We start from the raw sequence: 14384 nt of genomic DNA, 5'->3' as shown, positions 1-14384 counted from the left end.
AAGCTGAGAAATAAGATCAGGACACGGCTGGCAAAATTGAAGAAGATAGAAGAGAAAATGAAAGGAGAACCAAAAAGAAGATAGAAAAAAAAAGTCTCAGGGCGCCAAATAAAATAGAGACACAAATTCGCTTTTTTTTTCAATTTACAGCAAAAAAAGAGCAAGAAAGAAAAAAGAAAAAAAAAAGGGGTGGGGGAAATGAAGGAAGGTTTCCGGGTAGACGGGGGGGCTGCTACAATATATGAAGTAAGAGCAAAAAAAAAATTACAAGATTAATCGTGCTCAACTTGATAGAAGACTGGTCAAAATGAAAGGATGGGTGTGTGGATAAAGGTTCAAAGGCAGAAGAGATTCCCTGGGCTCTAGGCTTCTAGCTTCTTACGGGGGAGGGGGTCATCCATCCCATATCAGAGACAGACACAGGAGACCAATGCTTCTGTCCTTGGACAGGTCTCTTGACTTGGCAGAGCCAGCGCCAACTGTCTAGCCTTTGCTCCTCACCAGAGCCCGGCCTTCCAGTCACTACTATAACAAGACATACCTTATATGCCCTCACCTCCAGTCCTCCTGTCGTCTGTTCTGTCGCCCTCTAGTCAAGCCGCCATGAACTGCCTCTTCATCCAAACACAACCGCCCCCCCTCAGTCAGTTATTAAAGGATTATAGGGGTAAAGGATAAATCGGTAAACGAGCCCAAGACAGACCTGCAAAATAGAAGGCCAAGTCACAGTCACAGTCTCAGTCACACCTAGAGGAAAGAAAAAGGGGGGGCGTGCGATGTGCAAAGTGGAGCACCCGGGTCACTATAAGCCGGGTGGTTGGTAGGGTTACGCGATAATAGGGTTTGGTCTTGTTGTAGCGCCCAGCTAACGCCAACGAACGACTATAGAAATCCTACCAAAAGTTCGACGCTTTTTTCAGTCTTGCTTTTTCTTCGCATTCTTGACCGAGGGATGAAAGAGAAAAGAAAGAGCCGCTGGCGCAAATTAAACAAGGCCCAATGAGAGGCTGCCTGGGCAAGTTCTTTTTTTATGTCTTTGTCAAGGTAAGTAGTGGAAGAAGGGTGGAGAGACTAAGACACGTTCAACTTACCCAGGTCTGAGCTAGGCCCGAGACTTTGCCTTGGTCCAAACTTTTCCAAGCAAGCCAGCCCAGCCCAGAAGGTTGGTTAACTGCCGGACTTGGGGGAAGGGGACACGACTGGATGCACAGGCCTAAGCAAGACCAAGACCCCCCCACCCCTTCCATAGCCAAATGCATCCATGCTTTCAGAAGTCTAGAGAAAGAAGAAAGACAGTGTCTCTTGCCGCTGGCCAAGCCTAGATAGAGCAACAGAAGAGCAGAGACCAGCGACTAGAGGGAGAGCAGGTGACAGAAGCGGCAAGCAGGGAATTTCTCTGGTGGCCCCATCGGGAAGCAGGTCCGTTTTGGCCCAAACGCAGGGGGGAGGGGCTAATGTGTTGGATGCTGGTTGTGTGTTGCAGCGAAACAACATCAGCAACACATCAATTCAACGCGCAAATGGTAAGGACAGAAGCAAAACGAAAACAAAAAGAGAAAAAAAAAGAAAAAAAGAAAAAAAAAACCACTCTTGACCCGTCTGTGTTGCTGCAGCTTCATGGCTCAGCCATGGCGATAAAGCTCCAACATTTCTTTTGACCGCTTCCTTTCTCTGGGCCACACGGACACAGACACCAGCTTTCTGGGGGGAGGGGGCGGGGATTTTTCCAAGACACAAGAAAGAACGCCTATTCCCGTCACCGCTAGAGTGCGAATGGGCAGGAAGTAGCAAGTCCAAAAAAAGAAAGTAAGAAGGAGAAAAAGCCTCAAAGTTTGAAGCCGGAACTAGGGATATACAGCCTCGTCTTACCGCGACTAGCTTAGTAGTGCAGGCCCATTTGTAGGAGCTTGGCTTCTAGGGAGGCTGGCATTCTAGAAGAAACAGGTTCATGACACTTTAGAAGAAGGGGGGGGGGTTTCTTGCTAGGCCGGGGCCTTCGGGGAAGGAAGAGCATAGGGTCCTCTATGCCTGTATTCACATGGACTTTTGTTGTACGTGTACGTGTGTGTACGTGTGTGTATATGTGCAGCCGTATCCTGTGGTTCGAGGCACATACATAGAAGGAGCAAGAGCTGGGTCTGGGATCTAAAACAACTACGGCACGTGGTACAGGCAAGAGAACACAAGCACAAGCTTATCAGTCCTCTATGCCACTCCACGAAGGAGCCTGGCTCTGTTTCGACTGGTTGCCGCCTCTTATTTCTTCTGATCTCACACTGAATACTGCGAGTTGAGGGTTGGCGATGAGAAATATCGCAGAGCCGGGGGCTGGCCACTTTAGTCTCAGCGGTTACACAGTAGTAGCACATACCGGGGCTCGGTAGGGTAGGAGCCCCCCCCGTCATAATGGGAAGAACTAGGCTAAAAAAGCAAGGAGACGAAGGGAATCGGGAAGCTTGAACAGCCAAAGATGGGACGGAGACAGAGAGGGAGGGGGGGACGAAAGCACCTGCCACCACGCTGACTGCTGCACCGTTTGGCTCCTGGTTGATCTACGGTCCAAGCCCAGGTCCGGAGCCGCTATGGTGGCCGTGGCCTACACAGTGCTAGTCAAGACCTTGGACACGCAGAGTTATGCTAGAGACATGAAAAGAGACAGCGAGCGCATAGCAATGCGGTCTTTTAATCCTAGAGCTGTGCGGCATCGGCCTTGCGCATAAGTCTTCGTTTTTCTTGTTCATTTTCTACCACTGTTCCCCCGTCTCTCGCTCTCCGGGTCCATGTCTGCCAACAAGCCCATTCCGCTTCAACTCTTAGGGTCCCTGTTTCTTGTCTGCAGCCTCCTTGGTCTTTGTCTAGCTTTTTCTCATCCAAGGGCTGCTTCCTCCTTGGCTATTGTTCATTGTTGCTGCTTTAACCTGACACCTTGTTAGCTGGCTAGGCCCCCTCCCCCGCCCATCACTAACCCCAGGCTTTTTTTTTATAATCCTCAGCCTATGTTCATCTCCCTGCACTGCCCGCAGAGAGAGCAGCCTAGTTGGCAAAGCTTCCCCTCCTTGGAGGAGGAGAAAAGGGATTCCCATCAGGGAATAAGAACCAAGCTATTCCTCCTCTCCACGTGATCAGACTGTCCCCCCCCCCCGCGCGACAGTAGGTAACGGGGCTGGGGGGACGCCTACATCTTCAGGCCCCGAGCCCTGGGAGACTCCGCCTGCAATGCTACTGAGACCGGGGATGAGGAGCAGAGATAAATATTACACGATGTTCTGGGCCCTAGTGTGCTCACTTGACTAAACTTGCCCAAGTTCCAGTGTCAAGGTTCTGGGCTACTGCGGCTTCCCTTTTCATGTCTTCGGGTCCGAGTCCCAGTCATTATTTCCCCTTTTATTCTGTCCCAATAGAACCTGCTCTCCTTGAGCTTTGTCCAACGCTTTTTCATAAGGGCCACACGACACTCATTGTCCAAAGCACCAAGAAGTGGGCGAAAGCCCACTTGCTCATGAGGCGTGTGTACCTACAACATTCTTGAATATAATGACAGGGTTAGCAAGAGGGTTCCTAAGGCCACCCTGCGCCCTTGTAGAAGAACAAGCAGTAAAGACCAAAACCCAGAAATCCGGCCGGTTCCCTGGTATTGGTCCTTGTTAGATCGGCAGTACCAGGGTTGATTCTTGTGTCTAGGGAAAGCAAGTAGATGGGGATTCTAAGGATACTGTACCCGCACGAAGTGTGTATTGCTGCACATCACGTGACTAACATGAGAATATTCTTAATAGGGTTATCATATAGCATCTGTAAAATAAAGCCCCAGCCAGTTTCCTCTTCATCTTCCTGTTTGACCCCATTTTTTCTTGTCCCCTTCTAGAACTACCATGTTAAGAAAGATAGGCGTATCGACAAGCCTCGACCCTGTCTGACTTTTACTAGGTAGGCAGGTAGCTTGCTCTCTCCTCCGGAGGACCCCTCGTCTTTCTCCTTGGGACACCCTTGCTTAGTGTCAGATTTAGAGGGTAGTCCTTACGACGCCAGCGCAAAGTACGGCCAGCGACAGCAAGTAACAGTAGCAGCAACGAATAACCAACAAGCCCCATGCTGTGAAGCTGTAGGAGAGATTAGCAGGGGCAAGCCTAATTTCTGGGAACAAATAAAATGGGATGCTTGGTGGAGGCTGTGGGTAGGTCAAAGGGGGTTAATGTTGTTCGTAATTAGACAGGGGACTTCAAGCAGCGAAGAGTAAAATATGGAGAACTGAACGCCGACGGGTTTTTAGCCCTTGTAGTTAGGGTTAACCGAACGTAGCATAATTGCTACCAAGTAGGGGGAGGGGGGGAAGGTAATGTTCCCCTTTCTTCTTGCAACATTCACTACAGCCAAAAGAGGAACAAGACAAAAGTCATGCGATAGGTGATCCAACAATGTCACCAAGATGACAGACAGCGGTGGCTGGGGTTTAGAAACATGGGCGGAGAGAATAAGGAGGGTACTGAGAGTAATTGTTCTATCCTGTTGGACAATTAAATAAACCTACAAATCCACAAGAAACCTCCCATGAAGCTGAAAAGATAATCCAAAGGAAGAGGACAGAACAGCTTTGTGGCTACATGCTTTCCGGTCCCGTCTTTCCCTCTTGTCCTTCTGATGATTATCTGAAGGTCTGAAGGAAGAGGGCGTGACGAGTGACAGCGTATACATGCGCATGGTCATTGGACAGCCCGTACATAGCCTGCGTGCGTGTTGTATACATTCACGTACAGATTGCAGGCATACAACAATTAGCATGGCAATAGACGCAGCATGGGGGCTTTCTTTTTCCTCCATAATTGGAGAGGGTGGTGGCATTGAGGTACTGAGCATATGCACGATAGAGGGTGAGCACATCCTACTCGCAGGAAAGGAGAGAGAGAGGGGGGGGGGGGTGAGCATAGGTGCTTACATACGACATACATGTACTTTAATTGTATTATGCATGCCTAGTTGGTCAGCCAGAATCAGCCATTGTAACAGCACAACATAGCGCCGGTGGTGGAGCACAACATGGTGAGAAGGGATAGCGGAGGGACCTGTTTGTTCTGTTCTTCGGCATAGAAATAACGCCACCTACAAACAGAGGACGAGAAGGAGAGAAACGAAATAAAGCGCCGTGTCTCACTACACCAAAGTGAAGCTGTAGCCGGATTTGGGGGGTGAGGGGGGAGGGGGGGTTTGCTGCTTGCAGGAAGCAAGGATAGCCGTGTGTGTTTGCCGTCTTCCTTTGTTCTGCTCTGCATACGCCCCAGTCTCCATCTCTTCCGAGATAGCGCTTTTTAGCACCAGCACTGGTGCTGACGATGGCGTTGGTGTTGGCGTTGGCATTCGCATTGGCGTTGGCTTTATTTGGCGCTACTGTATGCGCAAGAAACAATGAGAAGATGGGTGGCGAGACCAGGCAAAAGAAAGCAAGTCGATGTGGACATGTGGGCATAGGGATCATGGATATGCGTATGCATGTGTTTACATGTCATAGAGGAGGAGGGGCTATACAAGATGTGTGCACATTTGTAGGCCTATTGTGTGTGTGTGTGTGTGTGTGTGTGTATGCTGCTTGGCTGCGATGTATGATTCCAAGTCCCCTTGCATCCTGACCCCCCCATTCTTTTCGTCCTTCTTCTCCCCGTCTTCACGAGCAGCGCCACGTCAACATCATCAACTGTAAGCTCCTGATGACCAGTCCAATCAATTCCATTTCACCAGGCTTCGTCAAGGAGAATATGGCCTGTTGTTCGAGGCGAAATGCACCTTGTGCACAGTTGAATCCACACAGGCAGCACGGTACTCCAAATCCTTCCACCTTTCCCCGTAATTGAAGCCAATGTTTTGCGGCTTGAGCTGCAGCGCATCTCGCAATTCAATCGCATTAGCAAAATTTAATCCCGCGGATGGTTTTTTTCACCTTCATTTTGCTCCTCTTTCAGAATGTGATTAGCACTATTGATATTGGTTTGCTGAAAATATTGTTAGGGGGCTGTTCAACGAGGAGGGGGTGGGAAAAAATCCATGATAATGGGCTGCTTGTGTGTGGTCAATGTTAATTACCATCCCCGCTTTGTGGTTATTTTGAGTAGTTTCCAACAACGCGAAACCGCGGGTGAAAGAATTTTCCCCTTCTTTCCTATTTGCGAAGCAAGATTGAAAAAAAAAGGAAAAAAAGCAAAAATTTCAGCTTCAGAATTTGCAGTCTCCAATTTTCGGCTTAATCTTTGGTTAAAATTAAAACTTCAAAAAATTCTTCACGCTTAGCCTGCCTACCTGCTTATGCATTTGTGCATGTACCCTCGACATCTCCCACCATGCCATCGTCAAGCCTCTGTTGCTGATTTCACTGTCGTTGTCAAAGCTCCAGACATATCTTCAGCCTCAACTCCCGCCTTCTCCTCTAAGATCTCTCAAGATTAAAAGGCCAGGCATAGTCCTAGGCTTTTTTGTTTTGCTTTTTTTTTTCTCGTGGCCCTGGAAAAGCTCTCATTATTGAGGTTCCCTGTTAGCCAGATTGTCGGAGACGCGGCCAACTGGGGCTGGGGGCCTGGGCTTATGGTAGGGAGAGAGGGAATGGCTGGCTCTCTTGCTTGCTTGTTTGGGGTCTGGAGAGGGGTGGGCAAATGGAGGGGGAAAGTGAGGGAGGAGGATGGGATTTCCCTGCTGCACAGGATCAAAGACTGGGCCTGTTCTTGTGATTAAGCCCTGGAACTAAGCAGGAAACGGCGAAAAAGGGCCCTGCCTGTGCTTCGCTGTCTTGTCCTAGCTTTAGCTAGTTGGTAGGCTTAGGCTTGGGCGGCTTAGGCCCAGGCCTGGGGCTTGCCAACTGAATAAACAAACAACCGGCTCAGTGCTAGGGTTGTGCCTGCACAAACAGGCCTTTGTGCTCCAACCCATCCGCTATGCAAGGGTGGCTTGGAGTCCCATTCCATTCATAGACGACAGGAAAAGCAAGAAGCATACCTTTCAAGACCAAACGCTGTTGTCGAACGACAAAAAGCTTCAGCTGCTACCCCTGGTATGATAGTATTGGTCTGGTCTTGGAGGGGAAGAGGAGAAGCTTGGCTCTTTACTGTTGGTATGAACATGGCTGACCTGGCCTGGGCTGGCCTGGCCTGACCTGACCTGACATTGACAAGAGGAGACAAGACAAGACTGCCAGAATAAAGAGGCACAAAAGGCAGATCCATGGACCTTGTGTGCATTGATTGGTGCTACCGACAAATGGTATGGTATTCCGGGTGCCGGATGTTGGATGGCTGGATGCTGACTAGTGGTTTGATTGTCCATACACATGTATGCAACAAAATTCGACTGGTTCCCCGACTTTTCCAGTCGCGACGACTACCACTAAAGCCAGGCGAGTATACACTCCCGTCTGACTGCTGATTGCCAACAGACAGACAGACAGAGGGAGATAGGAGCAAATGAGAACGAGATATGGAGGGGCATACCAGCCCACATCAAACTAACAAATACGAACTCAAAAGGTTTAGGATAAAGCTGATCTCGCACTAGGCATGTCAGGAATCGACATCTCATCTTTTATTTTGTGTCTTCAAAGAACAAGGGTAATTTGCTGCTATTTTGTAGGCGGTGCGTGCTGTGTGTTGAGGTCCAGATTTATCCAGCCAGCCAGTCTCATCCGCTCCTGATTCTACATGCTTCTCCTTCTCTCCATGCATGTTGATCTTTGCCTATCGTACGGTAAGCAGCTCCAAATTCGCAGTCTTACCGTTCCGTTGGCAACAAATAGGGAGAGAAGTATATAATTACCCGTTTTTCTCTCTTACTTCCCTTACTTCCCTTGATTTCTTTGTCGGACTGGCTCTTTAACCAACATAGTTGACCAGGACTTTGGTTTCTGGTGTTAAGAATAAGCCATTGAGCAGAGAAAGAGAGGGACAGAAGAGAAAGAAGACAACTAAGAAAAAAGGGCATTCTGCCGCTCTGCGCTGATCTATAACCTGTAACGGCTGTCATGTATAAGCTGAGAGGAATGCGATGCGGATTTGCAATCTGAGACGGCTCTTGGGCTTGTTGTCTTGCCTTCTTGTTTCGTTATAGCTCGGGAGTCAATCAGTGCAGGACTGCATGTATGCATAGTACAGGTGAACATAGATTAGTATAGTGCATACTAGTATTATACAACAAAGTAGTATGATACGATAGAGCAGAAGTAAAGCACACCCACACCCCATCGCCAATCTTGTCTAGTTATTCAGGATGTGCCTACCAAAGTCATTCTGGATACCCCTTTCCCCCCCTTTGGTTTGTTCAGTCCGTGATAGCCGTTGAATGTGACGATGGGCGTTTTACGGTGAACACGGGCAGCCAGCCAACTAAGCCAAACCTAGCCACGCACTAACGCTAAATCAGAAATCTCATTTTCCCACGGGAACGTCATTTCGATTTTTTTCCCTCTTCTAGCGCTGTTGAGGCCTCTATGTCTAAGACTCACTATCTATAGTGAGGCGTTGGCGCCAGAGAAGCGAGGCCCAGGAAGAAAACGGACTGGTTTCGTTCCTAAGGCTCCATCTTATGCAATATTTATTGGTTTATTTTCCTCTTGGCCTTCTCTCTTGCAACTTTGTCGGTCTATCCTAATAGCCCGGCCTCCCCATATACGTACATAAGTGCAATGTATGCAGTGATGTATATACAAAGTGCGAGACTCAGCATAGTAGAATTAGAGAAGCTTTCTCTGACGCACAAAATACGGGGGACCCCAAACACACCCATGTCATAAATTAGATGCTTGCTCCGTAATGGCAACTGGGCTGAGTCCACGTCCTATTAGGTAGAAAGAGGAAAGGAAAAAAAAAGGGGAGGGGGAGGGGGAGGGAGGGGGGGGCATGGGTCAAGCCTGCTTCAGGGGAAGGGGAGAAGGGGAAGGAGAAACGAAAGCTTTGTCAAGATCGTCTATGGCGGTATTCCAGAAAAGAAGAAGAATGGGAAGAGGGAACAAGGGACGGGGAGATTATTTCAGTTCGTACGAAGTAGATGTCGACTCGGAGGATTGAAATAAGTTGCAACTGTTTACTGCTGGTAGCTTGTTTGAGTGTGTATAGCACACAGAGAGCAGGATAAGAAAAGACAATAAAACATTCAAGACAATGCTTATTGCAGGAAAGGTTGGGTCCATAAACTTGTAAGAGAAAGTGTAAACCTTTAGACATCAGAAACACTCCTAGCAACTCTCTTACTCTCCCTGTGTTGTGCCTCAGGTCTCGCGTGTCTCCCTCTCTTTAGGTGGACTTTAATGTTGTATAGATAGAAATACACTGCTTCACAAAGGCAGGAATAAGAGTGATAAGAGTGCAAGGCAAAGCTGAGCTCCTCGGTTTTCAGTTTCCAGTCTTTTATTTTTATGTTAGCTAACAAAACAGGGCCAGGACCAGCTCGGACCAGGGATGAGCCTTGCTTGCCAACTTTCGTCGCCGCGTCGCGGACGAAGCAAGAGTGGATCGGGAAGAAAAGGCCAGAGCTTTCTTTGTTAGCTGCTGGTTGTTGCTTGGGTGTTTTGAGACTACTAGTATGGTATAGGTAACAATGGAGTAGATAGGCAGACACAAGAAAGAAACAGGACAAGGGCCAGGCAAGATGGCCACACATGCAGAATGGGCATACGCGTCAGCTTTCTTTGATTGTTCGTACCATCATTCAGTCATAAAACTACAAAGATCCAAGTGCAAAGTACAAAGTCTAACTTAGTTCGAAATATATCCTAGGCCTGCTGCGTGATGTCCTTCGTTCTCATGATTCTCGCGCCCCTCCTCTGCGCATGTGATACTCAGGCACCACTGGGGCTAGCTCTTCCTCTATGCTATCGCAATCGTCCACCTCTAGTGCCTCCGCCTTGAACTTGTACTCTGCCATAGTCGGGATCAATGCGCTCTGCGTTGGCTCTGGCGGCGCACTACCCTTGCCCATCGGTAGAGGCGGGGGTGGAGGGAGATTTTGTGTCACCTGGCTTGGCGACTTGCGCCTGTCCGGGCTGTTGCTGCCCTTGCTGGACCGGCTATTCATCTTGTCATCAGGTGTTCTGGGCCGCCCCTCCTTGCTTCCCGGCCGCGTTGACATGACGGGTGGCCGCCACACACGCGTCTTGGGGCTGGTCGGCTGTACGGGCGACACGGAGCCTCCGACAACGCCGGTGGGTGATGTCGGATTTGTGGTATGGTCTTCTGAAGGTGTAGGGTTGGACATTGAGACCGTGGCCAGCTCTAGGGCTGTGTGTAGTGCATTCCGCGAGGTCTCTAGGTCCTCGGTCCATGCCAGATCGCGTAGGATCTTGTCGCTTAGGTGTACAAGTGACTTTTGTGCTTTGCTTAGGTGCTGGTCGGCCGGAGGCGGGTCCATTGAGCGCTGCCCAGCTTGTTGCATGGGACCACCGGGGATCCGACTGAGGGCTGTGGACATACCGCGTGTAGAGAACTTGGGTGCTGTAGGAGTGCCACGGGCAGCGCGCATGACGCGGTAACGCGTGGCCGCAATGTCCTTGTGCAACTGGTGGATGCTCTTTTGCGTTGCGTCATCATAAAACACCGGCCGCAGAGAGCCAACAACGGGCAGCTTGCCCCAATCGAATTTTCGGTCGTTAGTGGTCCCCAAATCCTCCAAAACAGCGTTGAGGAGGCCCTGCAGATAGGCATAGTCGGGTTCGACTTCAAAGCCTAGGTTACGAATGTAGTTGATGTACTCGAGGAACTGCGGAGCAAGACCTTCACAAAGGTCTTCCGCTGTGGTTTCTAGCTTGAGCTTTGTTACTTTATCGGTGCTGCCAGCGTTGTTCCAGGGAAGGCCCTTCAGGAGGTAGATGAGCACTAGGCACACAGACTCGATGTCGTCGCGTCGAGATTGCTGGAAGCCCTGGATGGCGCTGTTGCTGAGAAACTGCACAGTTCCGGAGAGGGCGCGGGAGCCACCAAAAGATATGTGATTTTTGGTGATGGGGTCAATATACTCTTTGCACATGCCTAGATCAACGATAAAAACTTCGTCTTCCTCGTCCGACCCTGGCCGGCCCATGAGAAAGTTTTGTGGCTTGATGTCACGGTAAATGAGTTTGCGTTCATGTATGCACTTGATACGATCGATCTGAGAACATGAGGTTAGTACACTGCGGAGGTGATACGATGCTTGGAGCGGAACGCAATTGTCCATGGATGGAAAGTGTCAAGAGGGGTAGGGCTTGCAAGCTGCGTGCAGTACGCACCATTTGAATGCCAAGCATGCATACAGTCTTGACTGAGAACACACGCTTGCACTTAGAGTAAAGCATCTCCAAGGACGGACCGAGTCTATCTATCACGAGATAGCGGTGGAGGTACTGGTCACCGAAGGCGTGTACGGGACTGACGCCCTCTAGAAAGCGGCTGATATTAGAGTCTGGAGAGAGGCAAGAATTAAAACGAGCGATATAGAGCCAAAGACTTACTGCATCCTGCTAGGAGCTTGTAGCAGCGGTACTCTTCGCGAAGCTGGGGGGATTCACAAGCAGTGCTTTCCTGCCAAAGGGAGGGTGAGGGGGTGGTTGTTAGCAAAAGTTTGCAGTTTTGATACATGTAGTACACACGGCTTGCTAGGGACGTACAAACTTGAAAGCCAGGTGCTTCTGTGTTTTCGGGTCGATGCCGTCATATATAACGCCAAAGGACCCGGTGCCGACCTTTTTGTTAATTTGCCAATTGCCGATTTTATTAGAGGGATCGTTTTCTGTGCGAAGCGGGTCGGTTTTGCGTTCTTGGGTCTTGGTTGCAATGGTGTCCAAGGTCTGCAGCCAGCCAGAGACTTCTTTAACGATGGCGTCCATGACGACTAGGGGATTAGAGCTAGCGATGTGTACAAGCACTATATGTGTATGTATCTTATATATATATATATATATGGAATCCCTGAATGGAATCAGCCGAGCGGGGATTGGCCGCGACGAGGGGCGCTACGGAGCGGAGCGGGGCGAGCGGAGCGGATGAGAGGGAGCTAATTGAGAAATGCCGGATGGCTTTTTCGAGGAGGAAAGAACAAGTACCTGTGAAGAATGGCGAGGAGTGCGTGAGAATCTACAACAAGCTAGGGGAGGGCCAAGATTCCAAAATCCTGACAAGGACAAAACCAGGAGCAGAAATAAGAACAAGAGGAAACGCCTGGGGAAATTCCAAGAAGAAAATCGAAGGCAAAAGAAGAAACCCAAAGCCAGACAGACAGGCCCAATGCCGCCCTAGGTTACCTTTTTCTTTTTTCCGCTTTTTTTTTTCTTCCTCTCCTGGAGAGAACAAGGCTCTAGAAAGAGGATGGGTAGAGAGCCAATCAGAAGAGGCAGCTCAGACGCCAATTGGAGAAAGGATCTAAGGAGAAAAGTAACAAGAACGTCCGACGGGAAGGCAGGCTGACAAGATGAAGAAAAAATGACAGAAGAAAAGACACGAACAAGAAGAGAACAATGGGAAAAAGACATATGCAGCTTATCACCAAGCCATCACGAGCTTTGCCGTAGCCAGCGCTGATTGGTGCTTGTACGAAAATTTCACTTCCTTCCGTTTTGGCTCAACTGCGGAGGCAAGGCGGGGGGAGGCAGGGGCAGGCAGTCTGTACTTTTGACATACCGCTATTTTGTGTGCCTCTGTGGCTGCAACCATTTTTGCACCTTTGTACTTACATGCTCTTTTTCGGAATACAATTCTACGGCTACAGCAAAGATTGACTGCGGGAGCTTGTATCGCGTTGTCCATCCATTCTTCGCCTCGGCCTCGCTACGGCACAGGCCAAAAAGATCGTGACCCGCTCTTATTCACCAACGGCCGTAAGACTCAAAGGGGCGCTGGGGGTGGAGTTACGGGAACCGAGAGCAGGTGGTTATGCATGTGCGGAAAATGAGAAAACTGAGCTGTTTTTCTGACTGTCATGCAGAGCGTAAAAAAAAGCACTGATTGATGATGTCGCCGATGTCCTGTTGCCCTGTTTCTTCTGTGCTTCTGGGCCTCTGAGTCGCCGAAGCTGCATCGAGTCTGTGCCGAGTCACGCCTGCCCCACGTCCGATAAAAAATCGGTTGATCGCTAGCCAGCAAAAGGTTACATACATGCATGTCCAACTGGCTTGGATTGGCTAGACTAGGTCGGTTAAGAGCAGGATGGTAGGTTGTTTCTTGTTCGTTGTGCGTGTGACCAATGCGTCAACGCATCAACGTACCAACGTATTGATGCGCCAATATATCAAGGGTCTAGGAAGGGGATGGGGGGGGGGGGGGGGGGGCTGGCCAGCGACAAAGGATAGCTAGGCATTTTGCTGGATTATGTCATAGAAATAAAAATTGACAGGAGCAAGGACAGGCAAGCCTCCTTGAAATGAACATCGGAGGATGTCAATGAAGTCAACCATACTCGCATACTCGCACACGGCGGGAAATTGCTTGAATAATAGCGCACATGGCTGCTTAGGACTTTGAGGTATTATGCCCTAGTTTCTGCGTCACGAAAAGCTTGCGAGTATACGATGCTATATAGTGCCCCCCACGCCCCTGCATGGGTGCCAATGGCCTTTCTACTTGGTCTTTGGTTGGTGTCGTTTTCACAGCGGCTTTGGGTGTATCTAGGTTCCGGTTAAGGGCTTGAATCTTCCATCATACAACACGAGGCATATGTTATTTAAGGAATACTCTGTTGGAATAGTTGGTCCCTCTACAAGGAAATAGAGGTAAAGGAAGAATGAAGAGGAGAAAACCGAGCAATAGATGGGTGGCATCTTGCGAAAGAAGAAAAGATTGTCAATCTCGGGAAAGCAGATATCTGCTGCCTATCTAGAAACATTGGTGTTGAAGCATACAAGGTATGAAGGGGACGGAGTGACAAGACGTCCCACTAAACTACACTTGAGCATTAATGATTTCTATTGTAATCATCGTTGAGGCCTGGACTTGTAGGGAACTTTGAATGTTCTATTGAGGTTCATGGGAGCCTTCGGGATGGATACAATATAAAAAATACTTTAGCTGGCAAGCAAGCAGGTGATTTAATTTCTGGAAATAGTTAAATGGCTGAGATGACTTAAACTGGTGGACTGAAGCTTGCCAAGTCACTTGCTAACGCAACTTTTATGGGAAGCGAAGTCTAACCCAGAGGGGAATCTGCGCTTTGATACCATAGCTTGGAAGCGCTTTATTTAAATATCGAACCTCTCGTGCTGGAATTTGGGCCTGAATGCTATGGCCAAGGCATTGCCAGACTAGCAACTCAAGTCAGCCTTTGTATCAGCTACTACTGATTTTATGGGACGAAACCCTAGCGGCACCCAAAACACTTTGTGTCTACCATTTATAACCAACACAACGCCGATGTCATAGTCGTGGGAGTGAGGTAAGGATGTCTGATTATCT

At 49.1% G+C, this 14384-nt stretch overlaps 1 protein-coding gene across 1 annotated transcript; it reads right to left on the bottom strand.

Annotated features, from left to right (window-relative positions):
* Positions 1–9768: 9768 nt before the first annotated feature.
* Positions 9769–11827, bottom strand: HOO65_030465 (CK1/CK1/CK1-G protein kinase; the record flags this gene model as incomplete). Its single annotated transcript, XM_071002000.1, has 4 exons — positions 9769–11112; positions 11231–11403; positions 11453–11495; positions 11609–11827. 4 exons carry the CDS (start codon positions 11825–11827, stop codon positions 9769–9771), a joined length of 1779 nt encoding a protein of 592 aa, XP_070860144.1.
* Positions 11828–14384: the final 2557 nt, after the last annotated feature.

This window comes from Ceratocystis lukuohia (assembly GCF_044167205.1).
Source record: "Ceratocystis lukuohia strain C4212 chromosome Unknown Supercontig3_pilon, whole genome shotgun sequence".
NCBI lineage: Eukaryota > Fungi > Ascomycota > Sordariomycetes > Microascales > Ceratocystidaceae > Ceratocystis > Ceratocystis lukuohia.
This window is presented reverse-complemented; position numbering and strand designations above follow the sequence as displayed.